This window comes from Aquarana catesbeiana, unplaced genomic scaffold (genome assembly GCF_042186555.1).
Source record: "Aquarana catesbeiana isolate 2022-GZ unplaced genomic scaffold, ASM4218655v1 unanchor228, whole genome shotgun sequence".
Lineage (NCBI taxonomy): Eukaryota > Metazoa > Chordata > Amphibia > Anura > Ranidae > Aquarana > Aquarana catesbeiana.
The window spans coordinates 2460947-2487360 of record NW_027362655.1 but is presented as its reverse complement, the minus strand read 5'-3'; the positions used below and the strand labels follow the sequence as shown (position 1 = coordinate 2487360).

General features: G+C 47.4%; 1 protein-coding gene across 1 annotated transcript in view; it reads right to left on the bottom strand.

Annotated features, from left to right (window-relative positions):
* LOC141121714 (uncharacterized) overlaps nucleotides 1-26414 on the bottom strand; it is an 88261-nt gene that overhangs the window by 38958 nt on the left and 22889 nt on the right. The window contains 5 exon segments of the mRNA XM_073611429.1: nucleotides 17748-18975; nucleotides 24442-24583; nucleotides 24681-24863; nucleotides 24953-25050; nucleotides 25167-25290. Coding sequence (XP_073467530.1) covers nucleotides 17748-18975; nucleotides 24442-24583; nucleotides 24681-24863; nucleotides 24953-25050; nucleotides 25167-25290 — 1775 coding nt within the window.

The following is a 26414-nucleotide window of genomic DNA, read 5'->3' as shown; positions in this document are numbered from 1 at the left end:
TTTCCTGTCAGGGAGCGGATAGAACTCCGTGGGGCGGAGCGCTCGTTTTTTCTTTTTGTACATGATCCTGGAGGTGTAGGGAGTCAGTTGACCCGTTTGTTGTGTGTGGCGAGGGTGATTATCCGTCACTCCATGCCCTAGAAAGCAATTTAGCAGGCAGCCAACTCGGTCGGCTTCCGGCTACGCCCCCCAGATTTCTGTATTTTATAAACAATAGCTTGGAAAGTCATGATGTATGATGAGGACACAATTTAGTGCACTCAGAACAAGATTCGAGATTTTTTGGATACATTCTGGTGTCTCTTTGGCAGACTTTGGATGGAAATAACAAATTTTTGCACCACAGTGAGCAAGCCTTATGCGAAGAAGCCAAATTATAGTACACTTAGGCCAAGATTAACTTTTTTTTTTAGATAAAGTCTGGTGTCTCTTTCACAAACTTTGGATAGAAGTAACAGGTGTGGAAAAATTGGGCTTTGGTGTTGGTGATGCCTTCACACCGTAACCCAATAGAGGTACTCTTGAAAAAAAAAAAGCTGAGTTTTTGAATGTTTTGTTAAGAAAAATAATGTCCAACAATAACCTCAAAAGAAATGTTTTAAACTAAATTTACAAAACTAATTTGGAAATTGCTTTATTCTATCATCTCGCACTCTTCCTACCCCTCTTATTCCCTGTACACACGGTCGGATTTTCCGACGGAAAAAATGTGATCGGATTTTGTTGTCGGAATGTCCGATCGTGTGTACAGGGCATTATACTCCTTGAATATACAATATATTATTACACCTTATTGGAACTTCTCCAAGATGTCCAGACAATGCCCCATCAATATACTCTTCTGTATTGGTGACCTGCATGTTCATGTAGCCATTCACAGAGACCAGATATCCCTTGTATTCCATACCCCACTTCAGTTTACCATTACTGGCTAACCAGTAAAGTCACTAATGCCACGTATACACGAGCGGACTTTACGGCAGACTTTGTCCGGCGCACTTATCAATGGACTTTACGACGGACTTTCCGAATGAACGGACTTGCCTACACTCAATCAACCAATCAAAAGTCCGATGGATTCGTACGTGATGACGTACGACCGGACTAAAACAAGAAAGTTCATAGCCAGTAGCCAATAGCTGCCCTAGCGTCGGTTTTTGTCCGTCGGACTAGCATACAGAAAAGCGGACTTTTCGACCGGACTCGAGTCAGTCAGACAGATTTGAAACATGTTTCATTTCTAGGTCCGTCAAACTTTTGAGAAAAAAAAGTCCGCTGGAGCCCACACACGATCAAATTGTCCGACGGACTCCGGTTTGCCGGACCAAGTATGCCGTAAAGTCCGGTCGTGTGTACGCGGCATAAGGAATGGTTTTGGATATAGTGGCAAACTCATTCTGCCGCTTTAGCCACCACTGAACTACAGACCAGTGAAAGGAAGACAACATTTCCCAGTGGCATGCTCTGACAACACACCACCTGAGAGAGCAGGAAATGGCTTGAGGTATTCTTGATGAAAGCAAGAATTTCTGTAAAAAAATTTAAAGTATACACAACTGTCAAACAAGTGCAGAAAAATTGGGCTTTGAGTGCTGGTGGTGCTTTAACACCGTAACCCTCTTGAGGTACATTTTTTGAAAGCAAGAATTGGTCTTTCTGTAATTTTTTTTTAAATTATATGCATTTGTCAAACAAGTAAAAAAAAAAAAATTGGGCTTTGGGTGTCGGTGGCACCTTCACACTCTAACCTTAACCACCTCCATACCAGGCCTATTCTGGCACTCCTCTCCTACATGTAAAAATATTTTTTTTTGCTAGAAAATTACTCAGAACCCCCAAACATTATATAATTTTTTTTAGCAGACACCCTAGGGAATAACATGGCGGTCATTGCAACTTTTTATCTCGCACGGTATTTGCGCAACAATTTTTCAAACGTTTTTTTTTTTGGAAAAAAAACAGTTTAATGATTTAAAAAGTAATGTTAGCCCAATTTTTTTTATATAATGCGAAAGATAATGTTACGCTGAGTAAATAGATACCCACCATGTTACGCTTTAAAATTGTGCACACTCATGGAATGACGGCAAACTTCAGTACTTAAAAATCTCCATCTCCATTTTTACAGGTTACATGTTTAGTTACAGAGGAGGTCTAGTGCTAGAATTGTTACTCGCGCTCTAACGCATGCGGCGATACCTCACATGTGTGGTTTGAACAGCGTTTACATATGTGGGCAGGTCTAACGTGTGCGTTCGCTTCTGAGCGCAAGCTACCGGGAACAGGGGCGTTTTAAATTATTTTTTTTTAATTTTTACTTTCTTTTACAACATTTTTTTTGATCACTTTTATTCCTATTACAAGGAATGTAAACATCCCTTGTAATAGGAATCATTTGTGACAGGTCCTCCTTATGGAGAAATGCGGGGTAAATAAGACCCCACATCTCTCCTCCAGGCTGGAAAGCGTGAGATCGAAAAAAAAATCCACCATCTCATGCTTACCAGCCGTGATCGCGGCTTTGTTTACAACTGCGGCCCGGACGGGACGTCATAACGTCGCGCCCGGGCCTCCGACGGTCATAGAGATGACTGGTGACCATCTGTTCACTGGAAATCTCTATGCTCGTCATCCGGCAGCGGCCGATTCTTTCTCCGGGTCCCCGATGGCACGGGAGAGCCCGGAGAAGCACCGGATGGCGGCAGGAGGGGTGGGTGTTCCCCCCGTAGCCTGTAAGAACAATCAAGCGGCGGAACTGCCGCTATGATCATTCTTATGTTGCACAGAATCACCGGCTGCAAACAAGGATATCTGAATGATGCCTGTAGCTGCAGGCATCATTCAGATATTCCCACTGAAAGTCCAGGACGTCATATGACCTCCTTGGGCGGGAAGTGGTTCTATAGAGGTACTGTTGTTGAAAGCAAGAATTGGCCTTGCTGTAAAAAATTGAAATGATATGCACCTGTCAAACAGGTGTGGAAAAATTGGTTCTTATGCCGCGTACACACGGTCGGACTTTCTATCCTACTTGGTCCGGCACACTTTCCGACTGACTTTGTCCGCCAGGTGCGCCGGACTTTAAAACGGACGGACTTGCCCACACACACCCGGACTTTCCGGCGGGCTAAGTCCGCCCGTCTTTCCGGCGGACTTTCGCCGGAGTTCCGGCGGACTTTCAGAATGAACGGACTTGCCCACACACGGACAAGTCCGTTCATTTTGAACGTGACTCAGGTGCGACGGGACTAGAAAAGGATGTCAATCTTGCCGCTTTTATCGGCGAGATTGACACCTTGCGAGCCCCGTCGCGGGGCATACCAGGCCCTTAGGTCTGGTATGGATTATAAAGGGAACCCCCTACGCCAAAAAAAACGGCGTGGGGTCCCCCCTAAAATCCATACCAGACCCCGATCCGAGCACGCAGCCCGGCCGGTCAGGAAAGGGGGTGGGGACGAGCGAGCGCCCCCCCCCCCTGAACCGTACCAGGCCGCATGCCCTCAACATGGGGGGTGGGTGCTTTGGGGGAGGGGGGCGCCCTGCGGGGCCCCCCCACCCCAAAGCACCTTGTCCCCATGTTGATGAGGACAAGGGCCTCTTCCCGACAACCCTGGCCGTTGGTTGTCGGGGTCTGCGGGCGGGGGCTTATCGGAATCTGGGAGCCCCCTTTAATAAGGGGGCCCCCAGATCCCGGCCCCCCACCCTATGTGAATGAGTATGGGGTACATGGTACCCCTACCCATTCACCTAGGGAAAAAGTGTAAGTAATAAAACACACTACACAGGTTTTTAAAATATTTTATTAAACAGCTCCGGGGGGGGATCTTCCTCCGGCTTCGGGGGTCTTCTTCCGGCTTCGGGGGTCCCTCCGCTTCATCTTCTCCCGGCGTCCGGTTGGTTCTTCTCCGCTCTCTTCTCCCGGTGTTCCTGTTCTTCGGCCGGCTCCTCTGCTGTCTTCAAGTAGCTCTCTTGCCAGCAGAGGTCCGGGCTTCTGGGCTTCTGGGCTTCTGGGCTTCTCTTCCCCAGATGTTGACACGACGCTCTCTCCTGCTGGACTGCTCTCCGAGGGCTGCGTTGTGACTTATATAGGCGGAGACCCCGCCCCCTTTTGATGTCACAGTCCCTGGGCATGCTGGGACTGTGACGTTTTAGGGGGCGTGGTCAACATCACCCAGTGACCACGCCCCCTAAAACGTCACAGTCCCAGCATGCCCAGGGACTGTGACATCAAAAGGGGGCGGGGTCTCCACCTATATAAGTCACAACGCAGCCCTCGGAGAGCAGTCCAGCAGGAGAGAGCGTCGTGTCAACATCTGGGGAAGAGAAGCCCAGAAGCCCAGAAGCCCAGAAGCCCAGAAGTCCGGACCTCTGCTGGCAAGAGAGCTACTTGAAGACAGCAGAGGAGCCGGCCGAAGAACAGGAACACCGGGAGAAGAGAGCGGAGAAGAACCAACCGGACGCCGGGAGAAGATGAAGCGGAGGGACCCCCGAAGCCGGAAGAAGACCCCCGAAGCCGGAGGAAGATCCCCCCCCCCCGGAGCTGTTTAATAAAATATTTTAAAAACCTGTGTAGTGTGTTTTATTACTTACACTTTTTCCCTAGGTGAATGGGTAGGGGTACCATGTACCCCATACTCATTCACATAGGGTGGGGGGCCGGGATCTGGGGGCCCCCTTATTAAAGGGGGCTCCCAGATTCCGATAAGCCCCCGCCCGCAGACCCCGACAACCAACAGCCAGGGTTGTCGGGAAGAGGCCCTTGTCCTCATCAACATGGGGACAAGGTGCTTTGGGGTGGGGGGGCCCCGCAGGGCGCCCCCCTCCCCCAAAGCACCCACCCCCCATGTTGAGGGCATGCGGCCTGGTACGGTTCAGGAGGGGGGGGGGCGCTCGCTCGTCCCCACCCCCTTTCCTGACCGGCCAGGCTGCGTGCTCGGATCGGGGTCTGGTATGGATTTTAGGGGGGACCCCACGCCGTTTTTTCGGCGTAGGGGGTTCCCTTTATAATCCATACCAGACCTAAGGGCCTGGCATGCACCGCGCTCACCGCAATAGGAAAATTTGTTTTTCCTATTGCAGAGAGCGCAAGATGCAATACCCTGCCCTCGCGTCGTATCTGGTCCGTCGGACCAGCCTACACACGAGCGGGCTTTCCGTCGGACCAGCACACACACGAGCGGACTTTCCGCCCGAAACTGAGTCCTACGGAAAGATTTAAAACTTGTTTCAAATCTAGGTCCGGCGGGCTTTTGGGAAGAAGTCCGCCGGAAAAGTCCGCCGCCGCCCACACACGGGCGGATTGTCCGGCACACTTTGGTCCGCCGGACCAAGTATGCCGGAAAGTCCGACCGTGTGTACGCGGCATTAGGTGTTAATTGTGCCCATAAAACCTATACCAAAAATTACTTCATGATAAAAGCAGCATCCACAAAGCTAGTCAGCCTAGTCTTTCAGAGATTCCAATAATAAATCAGGGTATGGAGGAGCATGGGGTAGAGCTGACAGATCTCACATCATCACCTTCAGTTGTATGGGTGATATGGTGGCAAAACAAGCTCCAGCACTGAGCCCTGTCCTGCATCCTTCCTAGTTGCAGACGGAGTTACCCATTGTGCTGTGAACAAAATATATCATGCCTGACCATGCTTGCTGGACCACAGTGACGGTGCATCCATAAGGGCACACGGGCGCCGCCCCCTCTCTCCAGCCACCCTCTATGACCAATGGATAGATTCATGCATAGCATAAATCTATCCATGGCCGCCTCTGACACCCCCTATTCAGGCTTGGTTGGCGTTCGCAGTTCACCCAGGTGTTAGAACAGTGAATTACTATTCTTTGTTCTAACACTCAAACGCCTCTCTGCCAATCAGGTGCTCAGGTCTGTTTCCCATCACCTGATTGGCTGAAACATCAAGCGCTGTGATCGGACGCCTATCAGGTGTCCAATCGCCTATAGGAGAGGAGGACGAGAGAAGACCCATGGAGGACACCACTCGCTGTCACCCGCTGCCCCACCGAGACAGGGTAAGTGCCGGGCAGATGGCGAACAGGCGGGGGGGATCACAGTGGCGGCATTCGATGAGCAGAGTGGGAGCATTTGATGGCACAGTGGCAGCATTCGATGGGCACAGTGGCAGCATTGGATGGCAGTGTGAGCATTTGATGGCACAGTGGCAGCATTTGATGGGCACAGTGGCAGCATTGGATGGCACAAAGGCAGCATTTGATGGGCACATTGGCAGCATTTGATGGGCACAGTGGCAGCATTTGATGGGCACAGTGGCAGCGTTTGATGGGCACAGTGGCTGCATTTAATGGGCACAGTGGCTGCCTTTAATGGGCACAGTGGCTGCAATTGATGGGCACAGTGGCTGAGTTTGATGGCAATTGATTTTTTTTTTTCAGAATGTTTCAATTTGTTTGTACCCCCCCAAAAATTGTGAGCACCAGCCGCCACTGCTGGACCACGTGTCAGCAGTAGCATGGACCTTGCGGCTGACTGCCTTGCCCAATGATGACAAAACATTGCCTTCCACGTGATGGTACAGAGCTGGAATAGCCTTACGTGCAAAGGAATAGCGACTGGTAACCTGCCATTGTGGTACAGCCCTTTCTGCAAATTCACGAATGGGGCAGAATTCACCAGATGGAAAGGCAGGGGTTATGTGAAGCCAGCAACTTGGACAAGCTGGAATTTAGATGTAGGGCATGTGGGTGGTAGGGAGTGAATTTTTTTTCAATGCAGCAGCTGGGGCAGAGAAAATTGCCTGCAATACTCTACAGCTGGTGGTGTGCTGCTGGCAGACATGGAAGGTGAGGAGTGAGGAGGAGAGGAATTGTGTTAAAAAAAATTAGGATTCATACAAAATACGAATTTTTGTTAGATTCGTAAACTTTTCGTTAAAATAACGAAAGTTCGTTATGATGAATTTATCATTATGAGGGGCTCCCACCATCCCTGTGCTGTGCTGACTTCCTGGGTTTTTAACCTTTAGTTTAGTTACCTTTTCGTAAAAATAACGAATGTTCGTTATAATGAATTTATCATTGTGAGGGGTTCCCACCATCCCTGTGCTGTGCTGCCTTCCTGGGTTTTTAACTTTTAGGTTCGTTAACATTTCGTAACAATTACGAATGTTCGTTATGATGAATTTATCATTGAGAGGGGTTCCCACCATCCCTGTGCTGAGTTCCCAGGTCTGTAGTACACCTGCTGTGTCCATTATGAGGGGTTCCCACCATCCCTCATCCCTGTGCTGAGTTCCTGGGTCTGATTGTACACCCGTTGTGCCCATTATGAGGGGTTCCCACCATCCCTGTGCTGTGCTGACTTCCTCTGATTGGTGAACAAAACACCAGTCACGTTTCCGTTGTAACAGAATTTGGATCCGAAATTCCGAAATTCATTAAAGAAATTTCGTATTTCGTATAAAATTTGTAAGCACAGAAATTCCCATAGGGTTCCCACCATCCCTGTGCTGAGTTCCCAGGTCCATACACCTGCTGTGTGTCCATTATGAAGGGTTCCCACCATCCCTGTGCGGAGTTCCCGGGTCTAAGTGTACACCCGCTGTTCCTATTATGAGGGGTTCCCACCATCCCTGTGCTGTGCTGACTTCCTGGGGTTTTAACTTTTAGGTTTGTCAACTTTTTGTAACAATTATGAATGTTCGTTATGATGAATTTATCATTATGAGGGGTTCCCACCATCCCTGTGCTGTGCTGACTTCCTGGGTTTTTAACTTTTAGGTTCGTTAACTTTTCGTAACAATTACGAATGTTGGTTATGAATTTGGATCCGAAATTCATAAATGAAATTTCGTATTTTGTACAGAATTTGTATGCATAAAAATTCGTATTTCGGATTCGTACGAATTTCCGGAAATTTGTACAAATTTTCAATTAGTACGAAACTAATCGCACATGTCTACTGAGTGGTGGGAGGTTAAATGCCTTTGCAAGCGCTTGTGGCAGAGATTGCAAATTGCAACAGTGCAATCGGCTGCACATGTGCTAAAAAAAAGGCCAAGACAGCTGAGCTGTGGGAAGTGGGCTGGCAGATAACAGTTCCACAATCTGATGGAATTGGGTGGCTGCTCTCTACTGTTAAATGATGGCCACCTCCGGAGGACATCCTGCCTTGTTGGGGTTGTGCCTTCCCCTTACTTTCCTCCTCTGCTCTATCCAGCACCCAAGTCGCATCCGTGACCTCATCATCATCATCCGCTCCATTCTCATCATCACTGGAGCCAACTTGGCAATACGCTGCAGCTGGGTGGAACGTGACTGTTACAACTTGGGTGCTGGATAGAACAGAGGAGGAAAGTAAGGGGAAGCAGGGCCGGTACAAGGCAGGGGCGGAAGGGGCGGATGCCCTGGGCGGTACGATTTTCTATACTAGGGGGGGCGCAGGTGAAGAGCTGGCAATGTGCTTCACACCTGTCATTATACACACTAGCCAGTGCCGTTGTACCTGAAAAATTGTAAGTGTGCCGAGTGCACTCCTGCATCTGGCACAACAAGCCCTGGCTTCACCTCCTTTCCCTGTCAGCTTCACTGTTCACTCCCCCTACGAAGCAGCCTCGTAGTCCCGGCCGGCGGCGTGAGGTCACTCACGGCCGGAGGTGGGGTGGGAGGACTCAGTGGAGCGCGGAGAGCTGTTGCCGCGCTGCAACCTATAGGAGCCAAGGAGCCTGTCTCTTGCTGTAAGTTTGAAAGCAGTGTGGGTGGGAGGCGGGCATCTCTGAGCCGCGATCCCGGTCCCCTTCAGCAGCTGTATCTCTCCCGCTAGCTGCCGCACAGGCAAGTTTAGAAACCGGCTCCTCCTCAGCTCTGACGGGACAACATGAGGAGGAACGTCGGAAGGTGGGCATCACAGGGCGCTGTGCCGCACTGTATCTGAGGTCTGTGTGTGAGGAAAGCTGCTGCCAAGCTGAGGGAAGGGAGAGCTGCACTGAGAACACAAGGGGAGGATGAGAGTATTTGTAGGGAGAAAATGATTACTTCTAGGTGGGAATGATATGGGGGAGGGGGGTGTATTTGTGCTGTTGTGTTAGGAAGGGAGTTCTGGGGGGGTTCTGCTGGGATGGGGAATTTGAGGGGTGCCAGGATAAGATTTTTTTTCTAGTAGGGGTATTTGGGGGGAGGGGGTTGTGATAGAAGAGGTGATTGGGGGGGGGGGGTTTGTGCTAGGATAGGAAATATTCGGGCTGTTAGAAATGGGGATTGGGGGGGAGAATTTATGCTAGGGATAATTGGGGGTATTTGTTTTAGAGGGGAAATTTGGGGGTAGGATTTGTGCTGGGAGGGGGATTTTGGGGGGTGACGGGTAAGATTTGTGCTGGGAGGGGGATTTTCGGGGGTGAAAGGGGTAAGATTTGTGCTGGGAGGGAGGATTTGTTCTGTGGGGGAAAGAGAATTTGTGCCAGGAGAGAGGATTTGTGCCGTGGAGATGGGGGGGGGGGGGGGGGGGGATTTGTGCTAGGAGGGGGATTTTGGGGGGGGGGGGTTGTGCTAGAAGAAGTGATGGGGGGGAGATTTGTGCTAGGAAAGGAAATATTGGGCCTGTTAGAAATGGGGATTGGGGGGGGAGAATTTATGCTAGTAAGGATGATAGGGGGTATTATTTGTGTTCGGGGCTAAGTATGCCGATTAGTGCTCAATTTTTAAAAAAATTTTTTGGAAGGGGAGGGGGGGGGGGGGCGCAGTTTGGTGTCTTTGCCCTGGGCGCTAAATTACCTTGTCCCAGCACTGAGGGGAAGGCACAACCCCAACGAGGCAGGATGTCCTCCGGAGGTGGCCATCATTTAAGAGTAGAGAGCAGCCACCTAATTCCATCAGCCCACTTCCCACAACTCAGCTGTTAATTTGTCGTTTATCAGTGTTCCTCTCTGTAGGCTCATGTTCCTTCCTTCCTCAACCTCAGAGCCAACCTTTGAATCAAGTAATGGTTGTGCATCATCAAGAAGCAAGTGGCTGACGCTGTGTTCAAATAATTCAGCTAACTCCTCCGTGCATGGTGCTGGGGCTATGGCAGGAGAGGCTGTGGACAAGGAATAAGCTGCTCTGGCAGCTGCAGTGGAATAGTCTCTGCTTGGAAGATGAGGATGGTTTAGTAAGCCAGTCCCCCACCTCCTCTGCATGCTGTGGCTGGATAGTGTTTGGTGCACTTTAAATTGAGGACTGCCGCTGACAGAAGTGTAAAAAAAAAAAAAAAAAGGGGCAACAATAGGGTCGCAGTCAGAAAAACTGCTGCTGACAATTTAAAAAAAGGTGGCACTAACGGGACATAAATAACAAACAAAAAAAATGCAGAACCAACAAAAAGGGGTATACAGCACTGTATACAGCACTAAATATTATGTAATGCTGTGGTTAACACTGCACTACACTAACACTACACTCACATTAAACTGGCACACTATACTTACACAATACACTATACTCAAACTACACTAACACCCAGAGCCGTGCTCTATCTCCACTCCAACAACACACTGCAAAAGGTTCCTGTGGGAAGGAACCTTTTATAGTGTAGGGTGGGACTATGAGCACTGAGCCATGATAGTCAGTCATCATGACTTTGTCCAATCATGGCTCTTACTGTGCTCTATGCCCAGAGAGGACAAAGCCTTGCACATGACCAGCATTGCCTCATCCAATTAGGGCCCTAGAATGCACTGTGTAGTGTGAATGGGCAAACAGGCGATGTTCTGAGTGAGCTTCTTCTCGGCTCGAACTGTTTGCCCAACTCTAATTGTCAGCAGAGCCAAAATATTGGTCCTAGTAGTAGGCAGGAAGATGGTCCACAGTACAGGTTGAGGTGTGGCATGCAGCAGGCAGAGGCATGGTGACAGTAATGCCGCGTACACACGATCGGACTTTACGGCATATTTGGTCCAGCGTACCAGATTTCGTCGGACAATTCGATTGTGTGTGGGCTCCAGCGGACTTTGTTTTCTCAAAAGTTTGACGGACTTAGATTTGAAACATGTTTCAAATCTGTCCGACGGACTCGAGTCCGGTCGAAAAGTCCGCTCGTCTGTATGCTGGTCCGACGGACAAAAACTGACGCTAGGGCAACTATTGGCTACTGGCTATGAACTTCCTTGTTTTAGTCCGGTCGTACTTCATCACGTACAAATCCGTCGGACTTTGGTTGATTGTGTGTAGGCAAGTCCGTTCATTCGGAAAGTCCGTCGTAAAGTACGTTGAAAAGTACGCCGGACAAAGTCTGCGGTAAAGCCTGCTCGTGTGTACGCGGCATAAGTTGGCAGCAGGCAGAACTATTAGGCTTAGGGCCTTGGTCAGGTAAGACCTGGGCACAAGCGTAGAGGCTTCTCAGGTCTCCAGCCTCAGGTCTCCAGACCCTAATCTGGGAATTACAAAATCCAGAGAAAATTTAAAAAAATAGTTTTCTCCATCTGGAAAAACAATTAATTAAAGTCGACTCCCCCATGAACAAATTGTAATCATGAACACATTCTGGTTTCTGGATTGGGCCATTCCTTCTGGGGATTTTCACATAGGTGTTGTTGTGAATTGATAAAAGCATGTAGAGGTCTCTTTTTTTCCCCTCCACTTGATAGCCAATATTTCCTGGTTCTGCAAAGTCGCTGACTCCCTTCATTGTATTCTTGCATTATTGAGCCTTTGCGGGAAGCCCTTCCAATTGGCTCTCACGGTGCTGTATGCTAGCGCTTTCTTCCGGGGCAAGCTGATGTAGTAATTATCAACATAGAGATGATAACCCCTTTTCAAGGAGTGGATATACAAGCTCCCAAACAACTTTTTTGCTTGAACCGATGTACTCTGGGCATTCAGGGGGATGCAGCTGGGTGTCCTTTCCTTCATACATGAGGAAGGCGTAGATGTACCCCGTGGCTCTGTCACACAACTTGTATAGTTTAACCCCATATCGGGCTCTTTAGCTGGGGATAAACTGCTTGAAGCCCAGCCTGCCAGTGAAGGGGACAAGTGACTCATCCACTCAGATATTTTTGTCAGGTATAAATCATTGGGCAAATTTCTCAGAGAAAACATTTAGAAATGGCAGAATTTTATACAATTTGTCATATGCTGGGTCATTTTGGGGAGGGCACTGGGTGTTATCGTTGTAATAAAGAAACCGCATAATCATTAGACATTTTGTTCTTGGCATAATGGATGAGTAGATTGGCATAAGATGGATGGGGTGGATGGACCAGTATGAGTGTAATTCTTTTTTTTTTGTGAGTCCCATATTGAAAGTGATGCCCAAAAAGATTCTAAATTCCTCTACTGTTGGTTCTCTCCACTCATAGGGATGGGCGTAACCTGGGTTGCTCAATATGAATTCTTGGGCATAGAGGTTGCACTGGGCCACAACTGAACAGAAGAAGTCATTGGTAAAAATAAAATGAAACAAATCAGTGGGGGCAAAATTCTCTGTGCTCACCTGGACACCTGGCTGGGCAGTAAAAGGGGGGATATTCACTGCTCCTGAGTTAGGAGGAAGCCATAGTGGGTATTAAAGGGCATATGGAAGGCTGGCATGGGTCCTTTGGGGCTAAGGTAACATCCCTTTCTTGTAGAGGTTCACCCCTACTGATGGATGTCACTGCTCTACTAGTTGTTGTCATTGCACTAATGGTGGATGGCACTGTGCTGCTGGTGGATGCCACTGCTCTACTTGTGGCAGCCTGCTCCTTGACAGAATGCCTTCATTTGGTTGGCACACTTTCCTCCTCCTCTAATTCTGTAGCAGACCCACTGCTTAAAACAGGTTCAAAATTCCAAATCGGACTTAGAGAGCACCCCACTGCTCTTGTCAGTCAAGCTTAGAAGTTGGTGTGCCTCTTCTCTGGAAAACATATTTTTTTGCCATACTGGTGACTGCGAGATGTGGTGACAAACTGCTGCAATAAGGGACACTGAGACAGATGTGGCTACACTGATGAGGCTGGTCTAATGAGGCTGCACTGCTGGGTGCTGAAGAGGCTGCACTGCTGGGTTCTGATGAGGGTGCACTAATGGGTGCTGATTAGGGATGAGCTGAACACCCCCCTGTTCGGTTCGCACCAGAACATGCGAACAGGAAAAAAGTTCGTTCGAACATGCGAACACCGTTAAAGTCTATGGGACACGAACATGAATAATCAAAAGTGCTAATTTTAAAGGCTTATATGCAAGTTATTGTCATAAAAAGTGTTTGGGGACCTGGGTCCTGCCCCAGGGGACATGGATCAATGCAAAAAAAAGTTTTAAAAACGGCCGTTTTTTCAGGAGCAGTGATTTTAATAATGCTTAAAGTCAAACAATAAAAGTGTAATATCCCTTTAAATTTCGTACCTGGGGGGTGTCTATAGTATGCCTGTAAAGGGGCGCATGTTTCCTGTGTTTAGAACAGTCTGACAGCAAAATGACATTTTGAAGGAAAAAACTCATTTAAAACTACCCGCGGCTATTGCATTGCCGACAATACACATAGAAGTTCATTGATAAAAACGGCATGGGAATTCCCCAAAGGGGAACCCCGAACCAAAATTAAAAAAAAAAAATGACGTGGGAGTCCTCCTAAATTCCATACCAGGCCCTTCAGGTCTGGTATGGATATTAAGGGGAACCCCGCGCCAAAAAAAAAAAAAAAAACGGCGTGGGGTCCCCCCAAAAATCCATACCAGACCCTTATCCGAGCACGCAACCTGGCAGGCCGCAGGAAAAGAGGGGGGGACGAGAGTGCGGCCCCCCCTCCCTCCTGAACCGTACCAGGCCACATGCCCTCAACATTGGGAGGGTGCTTTGGGGTAGCCCCCCAAAACACCTTGTCCCCATGTTGATGAGGACAAGGGCCTCATCCCCACAACCCTGGCCGGTGGTTGTGGGGGTCTGCGGGCGGGGGGCTTATCGGAATCTGGAAGCCCCCTTTAACAAGGTGACCCCCAGATCCCGGCCCCCCCCCTGTGTGAAATGGTAAGGGGGTACATAAGTACCCCTACCATTTCACGAAAAAAGTGTCAAAAATGTTAAAAATGACAAGAGACAGTTTTTGACAATTCCTTTATTTAAATGCTTCTTCTTTCTTCTATCTTCCTTCATCTTCTGGTTCTTCTGGCTCTTCTGGTTCTTCTGGTTCTCCCTCCGGCGTTCTCGTCCAGCATCTCCTCCGCGACGTCTTCTGTCTTCTTCTCCTCGGGCCGCTCCGCACCCATGGCATGGGGGGGAGGCTCCCGCTCTTCTCTTCTTCTCTTCTTCATATTCTTCTCCGGGCCGCTCCGCAAAACCATGCTGGCATGGAGGGAGGCTCCCGCTGTGTGACGGCGCTCCTCGTCTGACAGTTCTTAAATAACGGGGGGGCGGGGCCACCCGGTGACCCCGCCCCCCTCTGACGCACGGTGACTTGACGGGACTTCCCTGTGGCATTCCCCGTGACGTCACAGGGAAGTCCCGTCAAGTCACCGTGCGTCAGAGGGGAGCGGGGTCACCGGGTGGCCCCGCCCCCCCCTTATTTAGGAACTGTCAGACGAGGAGCGCCGTCACACAGCGGGAGCCTCCCTCCATGCCAGCATGGATTGCGGAGCGGCCCGGAGAAGAAAATGAAGAAGAGAAGAAGAGAAGAAAAGAAGAAGAGAAGAGCGGGAGCCTCCCCCCCATGCCATGGGTGCGGAGCGGCCCGAGGAGAAGAAGATAGAAGACGCCGCGGAGGAGATGCTGGACGAGAACGCCGGAGGAAGAACCAGAAGAGCCAGAAGAGCCAGAAGAACCAGAAGATGAAGGAAGATAGAAGAAGCATTTAAATAAAGGAATTGTCAAAAACTGTCTCTTGTCATTTTTAACATTTTTGACACTTTTTTCGTGAAATGGTAGGGGTACTTATGTACCCCCTTACCATTTCACACAGGGGGGGGCCGGGATCTGGGGGCCACCTTGTTAAAGGGGGCTTCCAGATTCCGATAAGCCCCCCGCCCGCAGACCCCCACAACCACCGGCCAGGGTTGTGGGGATGAGGCCCTTGTCCTCATCAACATGGGGACAAGGTGTTTTGGGGGGCTACCCCAAAGCACCCTCCCAATGTTGAGGGCATGTGGCCTGGTACGGTTCAGGAGGGAGGGGGGGCGCACTCTCGTCCCCCCCTCTTTTCCTGCGGCCTGCCAGGTTGCGTGCTCGGATAAGGGTCTGGTATGGATTTTTGGGGGGACCCCACGCCGTTTTTTTTTTTTTTTTTGGCGCGGGGTTCCCCTTAAAATCCATACCAGACCTGAAGGGTCTGGTATGGAATTTAGGGGGAACCCCATGTCATTTTTTTTTTTAAATTTTGGCCGGGGTTCCCCTTAATATCCATACCAGACCTGAAGGGCCTGGTATGGAATTTAGGGGGACCCCCACGTCATTTTTTTTTTTTTAATTTTGGTTCGGGGTTCCCCTTTGGGGAATTCCCATGCCGTTTTTATCAATGAACTTCTATGTGTATTGTCGGCAATGCAATAGCCGCGGGTAGTTTTAAATGAGTTTTTTCCTTCAAAATGTCATTTTGCTGTCAGACTGTTCTAAACACAGGAAACATGCGCCCCTTTACAGGCACACTATAGACACCCCCCAGGTACGAAATTTAAAGGGATATTACACTTTTATTGATTGACTTTAAGCATTATTAAAATCACTGCTCCTGAAAAAACGGCCGTTTTTAAAACTTTTTTTTGCATTGATCCATGTCCCCTGGGGCAGGACCCAGGTCCCCAAACACTTTTTATGACAATAACTTGCATATTAGCCTTTAAAATTAGCACTTTTGATTTCTCCCATAGACTTTTAAAGGGTGTTCCGCGGCATTCGAATTTGCCGCGAACACCCCAAATTGTTCCCTGTTCGGTGAACTTGCGAACAGCCAATGTTCGAGTCGAACATGAGTTCGACTCGAACTCGAAGCTCATCCCTAGTGCTGATAGGGGTGCAATTATGTACTGCGCTAAGGCTGCACTGATCTAAACTGATGAGGTGGCACTGACAGGTGCTGATGAGGATCCACTGATAGGGAGGCACTGATGTGCACTAATGAGCACTATAGTGGCACTGATAAGCACTCACTGATGTCACTGATGTGCACTGTAGGGCACTGATATAGTTGTTTAATTTTGGTGTTAAAATTGTTTCCCCCGGGCTTCACTTCTATGGCATCAGGTGGATGTTAGTATTCTATACCTATATACCTATTATTGTGAACCACAGTAAAATGGGAGCCGTAATTTTATTCTTCTCTTTTTAAATACAGTCCTCATTGCCTAATAATGTTAAGCTGGAGCTCCAAGAAAATGGCTGTTCTAATACTTCTGGTACATCCAACCGCTTGGAAAATGGTGGCAGGAGTACTTCTGGCTTTGATTTTTTGAACTTCCGCCACCTCGGTTAAGGCGATAGGTGGTTCCCTTGATAACGTGTATGTGCACCAAACACATTGGGAGGGGCCTACGTGCTGACACCTCTGTGCTCTTGTGCTAGGAGCGGCGGCCATTACTGTAAGTTTGGCCTATCTGTTTTTCTTCGTGGCAGCATTGTGTTTGCTTTTATTGGAATAAAATACTACACTATATGAGTACTCTTTGGGCTCCCAGTGGTGAGCTTTTTTAATACAGTTTAACCACTTCAGCCCCGGAAGGTTTTACCCCCTTTCCTGACCAGAGAACTTTTTACAATTTGGCACTGCGTAATTTTAACTGGTAATTTCACAGTCATGCAATACTGTACCCAAACGAAATTTGCGTCCTTTTTTTCCCCCACAAATAGAGCTTTCTTTTGGTGGTATTTGATCACCTCTGTGGTTTTTATTTTTTGCACTATAAACAAAAAAAGACCGACAATTTAAAAAAAAAAAAACAATATTTTTAACTTTTTGCTATAATAAATGTCCCCAAAAATGTTTTTAAAAAACTAATTTCTTCATCAGTTTAGGCCAATATGTATTCTTCTACATATTTTTGGTAAAAAAAAAAAAAAAATCACAATAAGCGTATATTGATTGGTTTTCCCAAAAGTTATAGTGTCTACAAACTATGGAAAAGATTTATGGCATTTTTATTTTTTACTAGTAATGGTGGTGATCTGCGATTTTTAGCGGTATTGCGACATTGCGGCAGACAGATCGGACACTTTTGACACATTTTAGGGACCATTGACATTTATACAGCGATTGGTGCTATAAAAATGCACTGATTACTTTTTAAATGTCACTGGCAGTGAAGGGGTTAACACTAGGGGGGGCGATCAAGGGGTTAAATGTGTGTTCCTGGGGTGACCGGATGTGAGCGAGGCAACAAGTGTTTCTCCAGAGCTCCGCAAAAATCCTGGAAATAATCTTTTTTCGATTTTCGGAGCCTTTTATGCCCTTTAATCTGCTCCTACACTACCAGGCTGAGATCGGGACATCCTGGACATGAGAAAGACCGGGCTCAAGCACGGGCAGACATCACAGCACTCACAGCGCCAGACACACACACGCTCGAGGCCCAGAACCGGGACACACCTCTGCCGTCTTGCCTCCAAGGCAGAACTGGAATCAGAACATGATGAAGATCAGCCGTGGAGTATATCTGAGGTGTATATCAGGGTGTGCTTCTTCCCCACATGAGAGCTGTGATGTCCAGCAACATTCATATAGAAGACATTTCCCACACTCAAGGCACTAATACACCTCGAGGGTTGTGTGGGATCCCTGATGTACAGGAAGACAGGACTTCAGTGAGGAACAATTCCCTCACTCAGGACAGGAAAGCGGCTTCTCCCCCGTGTGAGATCTCTGATGTATGTAAAGATTGGACTTAGCTGAAAAACATTTCCCTCACTCAGGACAACAATATGGCTTCTCCCTTGTGTGCAATATTTTATGGCTGTAAAGAGTGGACTTATGTGAGAATTTTTTCCCACACTCAGGACAGGAATATGGCTTCTCTCCTGTGTGCACTCTCTGATGGCTGTAAAGATTGGACTTCTGTGAAAAACATTTCCCGCACTCAGCACAGGAATACGGCTTCTCCTCCATGTGGGAAATCTGATGTATGTAAAGAGTGGACTTACGTGAAAAACATTTTCCACACTCAGGACAGGAATACGGCTTTTCCCCAGTGTGAGATCTCTGATGTGTGTAAAGACTGGACTTCTGTGAAAAACATTTCCCGCACTCAGGACAAGAATATGGCTTCTCCCCCGTGTGAGATCTCTGATGTCTGTAAAGTTCAGACTTGTCTGAAAAGTATTTCCCGCACTCAGAGCAAGAATATGTCTTCTCTCCCGTGTGGGAAATCTGATGTCTGTTAAGATTGGCCTTCTGTGAAAAGCATTTCCCGCACTCAGCGCAGGAATACGGCTTTTCCCCCATGTGGGAAATCTGATGTCTGGAAAGATTGGACTTATGTGAAAAACATTTCCCGCACTCAGGACAGGAATACGAGTTCTCCCCTGTGTGAGATCCTTTATGCACATTAAAACCAGATATAGAATGGAAACATTTCCCGCACTCAGAACAGGAATAGGGCTTCTCCCCTGTGTGAGATCTCTGATGTGTGACAAGATCTGACTTTTGTCCAAAACATTTCCCGCACTCAGAACAGGAATACAGTTTTTCCTCTGTGTGAGATCTCTGATGTCTATAAAGATTGGACTTATATAAAAAACATTTCCCGCACTCAGGGCAGGAATGTGACTTCTCCCCCATGTGAAATCTTTTATGCTCATTAAGTTTGGATCTAAAACGGAAACACTTCCCGCACTCAGTACAGGAAAGCATCTTCTCTGTTGGAAGGACGGCACCATCCCTCACAGTCTGAGGTTCCTCAGGATAAGAGGAATACGATGGTCCATCTACACTGTGTGGTGCCGGATGGACATTTGAGGTAGTCGGGTTTTCTCTTGGACTATACTGTGTGATGTCCTCATCTTCTACTTTACAGTCTGGAGACAAAGTGAGACAATCCTGTGAGGTTTTCCTCATCTCCCGTCCATCTACTAAAATAGAAATAAAAAGATTATAACTAGACATGAGCAGATTGGTTCCCCTAAACCAGGACTCCGCCCACATCAGGCAGCTTTGTCTCTGAGGATCTTACAATTCCACCCTCAAGGTAACTAGTAAATGGGTCCTCTGATCTCCTACCAATTAATTTCTTTATTCATGGACCTTCGTCAGAGAGTGAGGAAACAGCGAGAACTGTCTTTTATAGGAGTGACAGTGATGAGGGGATTATAGGGCGAGTGTCCCCACCCCCTCTATTACGCATTGCCATCTTCCCAACGCAAGAAGTCCTGCACTTCCTTATTCATGACTAAATCATGGACTAAATAACAGCGGGGCTGAGCCCCACCAGAGGTCAGAGAGTGAGGATGGGGGGGAGACCAACCAAGATGAAGACTGGACTGATCCTGAAGACCACCATCATTGGGTTATTGACTCCTCCCTCATTATCACTTTCTGTTTAAGGTTCCGAAGTCTGAGGATGTTTTCACATTATTATCAACATGTAAAGGTCTGTGCTCAAATCAAATCATCAGATATAAAAAGTCCAGCTGGTAGACAAAAGTAAATATATAGCAGTGGGTAGAGGGTAGTGAGAGGAAGTCAGGACTATGTAATGTACAACATATGGTATAACATATTACAGATAGGACTATATAGTATCAGAATGATGTAATGTACAACCTAGAGTATATAGTGCAAGGGTCAGAAGTATGTAATGTACAATATAAATTATAAAGTGTGAGTTAGGGGCGTGGCCGGTGCGTGGACAAGATGGACGTGTGAGTAATGAGCTCCACACACAGGACCACACACACTGCGTCTGCCTGCTTTCCAGCGGCGAAATCCCACATACCGGAGCCGCGACCGCCCACCCGTTGCCACCGCGGATCATGGCACAGAAGAGAAAAGACAGCCGGCTCCCGCGAAAACTCACGGAGTTCTCATACCAACTGGCCGTGAGGAGCGGGCAAAATGGTCCTGTGGGAGGAACATCCACGGCAGCTCTGGCAGCGTCTATCTCTCCTCCACAGCCTGGGCAGTCGGAACACTTTCCCTTCAACCCTGAAGCGCTCCCGTACTGCAGGAAGGAACCACAGCTATCCCCACCACGTTCTCCTGCTTCCAGCAGCCCAGCTAAAGCACGTATGAGACTGGATCCCTCTGCTGAGCACAGTGAGGTAAGTAATACTCCTCACATGCCTGTCACACTGCTGCAACAAAATCTGCAAAATGACTCAATTACTGCTTTCCCCACTATGGGGCAACCAGTAATAGATACCACCTTAAAGAACATGTTGGTGTCCCTGAGGAGCTCCCTTCAAACTGACATGCTGTCTATATTGCAAAATCTAGGCCACAGTTTAACTCTAATGGAGGATAGAATCATTCATATTGAAACCAATGTCAGTGGCATTACTTCCACAGTAAATTACATCATTGACACACAAGAGACCCAAATACAAGATACCAAGTGGATAAAAGACAAGTTGGCAGACATTGAGGATAGATCTCATCGAAATAACATTAAAATTTGCGGGATATCGGAATCGGTGCAACCCTCTGACCTACCCTCGTATGCGCGCGGCCTGATTAAATCTCTCATGCCTGAATTGAAAAACATAGAATTGGTCATTGACTGCATACACAGGCTCCCCAAACCATCCTTCTTACCCGCGGCGGTACCTAGAAATGTGATCCTCCGCATCCACTTCTATCATGTGAAGGAACAGCTCATGCAAAAAATGAAAGTCTCTGGAAATCTACCAGACCCATACGGTCAGCTACAAATTTTTGCGGATCTCTCCTAACACACACTAAGCCGCTGCAGGCAAATCAGCACCATCACCAAGGCACTACGCAATCACAACATCCAATACCAATGGATAGCGCCAGCAAAAATGTCTGTAACTCACAACGGGTCTAAACATATTGTGACCACACTCCAATAATGTTTACACCTCCTACAGAGATGGCATATCTTTTCAGATCCACTTGCTGCATCACCCATGGATCAGAGCAATGCAGAGAGTCAACAGAACCAGCCATTGCCTCAGAGATCCAACGGTCATCACCCGCACTAAACAGGGACCGCAGGAACACCCACCTCTACATGGTTATGTGTCTTATGAGTCCACGTTCGGCCTCAGAAACTTTTTACCCCAATCTTTTGACTTCTCTGGCACCGGTTGTGCCCAAAATCAGGAAGTCTTTTCTAGGCTATTGACCTAAAAAATTTTTATATAACTACATTTTTCTTTTCTCTTTTATTCTCTTTCCTTTCAACATCTCATAACAACCACTACTAGTTACCAACCACAACTTCTAAAACATCTCATAGAAGCGATAAAATCCAGCAGAACATACTGCTATTTCTACCGAGATATTTCCTCATGGAACATTGTAAATCCCTCAAATTCACCCAACCACAACCTTTCCATATAATCCACTACCACAATGACCATCAAAATCCTAACCATCAACGCAAAAGGTCTCAACCATCCTGCCACACGATCCTCTCTATGGAAACTTGCAGAAGAATCCAAATGTGACATTCTCTGTGTACAAGAGACCCACTTCCAGGCTTCCAATCCGCCACGCTGCACGCACAAGAATTTCATTACTACCGTCTCTGCTTGCGCCTCAACCAAAAAGAAAGGCATCTTTGTTGCTATTAAAAACCACACTTACCTTTCAGCTCCATACCTGTACAAGGGACCAAGATGGAAGATACAGCATCCTCGTTTGCTCCATTAACGACGCTGTATACACCATAGTTATGGTATATACGCCTAATACACATCAGCTACGCTTCTTACGTATGCTCCACAGGAAAGTCAGTACAGTGCAACAAGGAGCAACCATATGGTGCGGTGATTTTAACATCACCCCGGATCCGATCCTAGATGCCTCTTCCTCCTCTGTACGTTGTAAACCCTCACTGGGTCCACTGCTACCCGTTTTCCAACTATACGATGTATGGAGAAGTCAACACGCAGAAGAGAGGGACTATACCTTTTTCTCACCCAGCCATAATTCCTACTTTCGCATCGATTTCTTCCTTCTCGACCAATGGACTTTACAGAAAATATCAGCATCCACCATCCTACCCACTACATGGTCTGACCACTCACTGGTAAACGTTACCATAGAGGACATTGCCAGCCCTTCTCCGGCATACATGTGGCAAATGAACACATGGATACTCCAATCTCCCGAATACTCACCGCTCCTCTACCGAGAACTTGAATCCTTTTTTCTAACAAACAAGGACTCAGTATCTGATACCTCGATATTGTGAGGTTCCCACAAAGCTTTTATGAGAGGCATGTTTATTCAGCTTGGTGCGAGGGACAGGAGGCGAAGGGGGCAGCGGGTTGATGAATTGCTAAAAGACATTCAAATCACTGATTTACTAAATTGAAAACAACCACACCCTGATCATAAATCCAAACTAATTCAACTACGTCTAGAACTGAGATTGCTTCTTCTAGAAAAATTTGACAAAATCCAAAAAAGCTGCAAAATGCATTTTTACAGCTCTGGTAACAAAGCTGGAAAACTCCTAGCCCAAAAAATTAAAGGGCAACATGTTAAAGCCCACATACCCTTCATCTACCACCCTACCACAAATGAAAAATGCAATTTTCAGCTTTTTTGGATTTTGTCAAATTTTTCTAGAAGAAGCCATCTCAGTTCTAGACGTAGTTGAATTAGTTTGGATTTATGATCAGGGTGTGGTTGTTTTGTATTTTTTTTTCACCTACCATTGTTGCCTCCAGATTAGCATTTAAAACTTCCAAGGGAACCTCCCCCTATAGAATACCGCTGTCGATTTCTGTGTTTTCCATACTTATAAGACTCTGTCCACCTCACTCCGCTAGACTTCTATAAATACACACAAACAACACACTGTCTACTTCGCAATCCGCACCTACATACTGACGTACTTCCCCTCGTCTGGACATATCTCTCCTCACCTACAGCAAACGCGAAAGGTATATCCCTGTTCTACAATATGTTAGGGGACAAGACATCATTCAGTAAATCCCTACCATCATTAAAATGGGAAAGAGATCTTGGATGCTCATTCACTGAATCCCAATGGCGAACAGCACTCAAAACTAACTACAAAGCCTCTAGATCCTCAAACCTCTGGGAACTAGTTCACAAAATTAACCTTAGATGGTACATTACTCCCTCTATGATCCACACATATGACCCCACCACACAACCACTCTGCTGGAGAAACTGCGGAGAAATAGGAAGTCTATTTCACCTTCTCTAGCAATGTACAACTTCACTCTGGCAAGAGGTATTCCAAATCATCAATGAAGTGACAGGATTATCGCTTTTTCCTTCACCAGAGCTAGCCCTCCTGAACATCAATATGAAAACCATACCTTACTGCTTCTGCACTATAATAACCCACATTCTTTTGGCCGCCAGACTCACCATTGTCCGCCACTGGAGAACCTCAGACAGCTTGAGTAAAAACAAAGTAATAACCCTGGTACACATCCATGGGGCTTATGAAAAAATGTTTGCTACATGCGAAGACCGCTTGTCTTCAATCTCCAAACAATGGTCACACTGGCTAGAGTGGCATGAAAAAACAAACACCCCCTAATATGATATCTGTTGTTACTATTTCTCCAAGTTCTTCAATGTTATTATTAAAGGTTCACTGGATCCACAGGAGAGATGTGTTCCAGGCCCCCCCATGACACAGTTTGCACCCAATTGGGGTGTCTGGGGGCATTGGACTAAACAGCTCACCTTACATTCAGCACTTGTTATGGATACTATGTTTGACCATGATTGGTAACTTTATTCTGACATATGCATTCGTTCATATATACTTCATCTTAAGTTTTAATGTATAACAAAGATTGTTAACTATCATTACTTCTAAAACCTCAATAAAAATATTGAACAATAAATTATATAGTGTAAGGGTCAGGAATCATAATATTGGTATTCAATAATCAGTGGAAAGTTAAATGTTTACATGAGACAAGTTGCAGAGGTCCCACACCGCTGCCTCCCATCTCCTGAGACTGCACTCAGTGATTTGGGTCTGAGACTATACAGACATATCTCTCCACCCGGCACAGCCAGCAGATAGCAATTCTCTCAGGGTTATTTACTCTGTTATGTCAGAGATCTTACTAGACCCGGGCATGGGGCAGGAAACCCAAAGTACATACCCCTGGTGCCTATGTCTAGTAATGCCTATGGTGAAATCTACATTTTGCTGCCAGCTGAACCCCAGAATCCCCGTAAATTGTGTCTGCAGCACAGAGAAGGATGATTATCCGATAGGAATATAGGACGGGGAACACAGCTCAGGAAAGTGACCAGGGGATTACAGGCTTATATCACCCAGTCTTTGGCCTACTCTGGACCAATCAGTGAGCAGTATGGGTGGAGGAATGTATTTAGTGTTAATGACCCACCTGTGCTGATCTCTGTAGGAGTGTCCTCCTCTATAAATGTCCCCGTTATTCCATCCTCCTCCATAGACTGCTGATCATCCCTCACATACATCTCTTCTTCTTCTGCTTTAACCTCAAATTCTATATCGATTGGATCTCCACTCTAAATCAAGAAAATGAGAATGAATATCATCTGTAAACTATAAGCATACATTAAAAATCCACACATCTGCATGTTCTAGATGCTCCGCCCCACCAACCTTGTAACAGTGAGGGATGGTGTGATCTTCTTGTGTGGAATCCCTGGATGACTCCACCACGATGTCCTGAAACAGATCTTTGTAATCTTGTAGAGACTCAGACTCCTCCATCACCCCTTCTTTAGCATCTTCCTCCTTTATCTCTTCTTTAACTCCAGCTTTAGAATCTCTCAGGTTTCCACTCTGAATATAGAATAAAAATGTAATCTATTGTAACAATGCAGATAATGTACAGATCCTAATGATACTATCAGTGATTGTTCCTCATCTACCTGATGATGGTGAGGGATGGTGTGACCTTCCTGTGTGGAATCCCGGGAATACAGAGGACGGGGACATCTCTCTGGTGGGTTCCCATTACTGGATCCATCTGTAGGAAACACACACACTGACTGAATACATTGTTTCTATGTGTTTATCAGATGATGGGGGATCTAGGTGGAGCCTCCGTACTGCTCTCTCCTTTACAATAAAGTCTCCTCTTACCCGGTGATGTGAGGGGCAGCTGATTGTCCATCATGACGTCCTTGTAGAGATCCTTGTGTCCTTTTAAATACTCCCACTCCTCCATGGAGAAATAGACAGTGACATCCTGACACCTTATAGGAACCTGACACACACAATGATACAGTCACCATTAGGGCTGTTGAAATTAATCGTCGAATCGATGCATCGCGATTCGACCGTCCACGATGCGGCATCGATTCTATAGCTTTAAATAATCGATTATTGAGGATGACGTCATCCTCGCGCTGTGCCGCCGCGCCATGACCTGCCTCCGAGTGAAGCCGAGTGAAGCCGAAAGCAGCCGAAGCTTTCGCGCCGTTTTCTCCCGCCTCCCGCCTCCCGCTGACGTCATCCTCCTGTGTCGCGGCTTAGAAAGAGGAGACACAGACAGCGGAGCAACACGTGTCCGACCTCCTCCAGCCTCCTCCGTGTCCCGGACTACCAGTCCCCCCAGAGCTTTCCTCCCAGTGGGCTCCCGCTGTGCAGTGTGTGCACTGCAGTGAGTGAACAACACAGCAGGCTGTCACAGGGGGAGAGGGAGAAGGTCCGTCAGTGCCGTCACCGTCACCCGACTCAGGGCACGGACGGAGAGACCCAAGCTAGGCCGCACTTGGTTGTCCTCAGACTCCAGTCCTCACCAGGCTGAGTGTCCTGTCAGTGTGTCCAATGATGAGTGCCCTCACTCCAAGTCCACTCCGAGTCCTCACAGGCAGCAGCAGGAGAGGAGACCCGCTCCAGACCAGCAGCAGCAGTGAGTGCCAGCCAGGCCAGCCAGTCAACTCATCTTGTCGTTGTCAATGCCAGCCAGTCACTCTACCACTGCAGTGCTCAGCTCAGTAGTACCACTACCACCACCACCACCATCATCTTAATCAGGTAGGTAACTGACTGTGTGTGTGTCACATCATCATGTTAGTGTCACCATATCACACAGACACACACACACACACACACACAGTATGAACGAAGAAGTGACACTCAGTAAACTTGTCATTCTGTCCTGTCCTCAGACTCCAATCCTCATCCTCACTCAGTCTCACAGGCAGGCAGCAGCAGGAGAGGAGGAGAGACCTGCTCCACCAGCAGTGCCAGTGAGTGGCTGAGTGCCAGTGCCACTGCCCAGCTCAGCTGTAACACGTCACCGACTCGTCATCATCACAGGTAGGTAACTCACTGTCTGTGTCACACACAGTAGTATTAGTAGTAAAATAGTAGAGGACGGTGTTA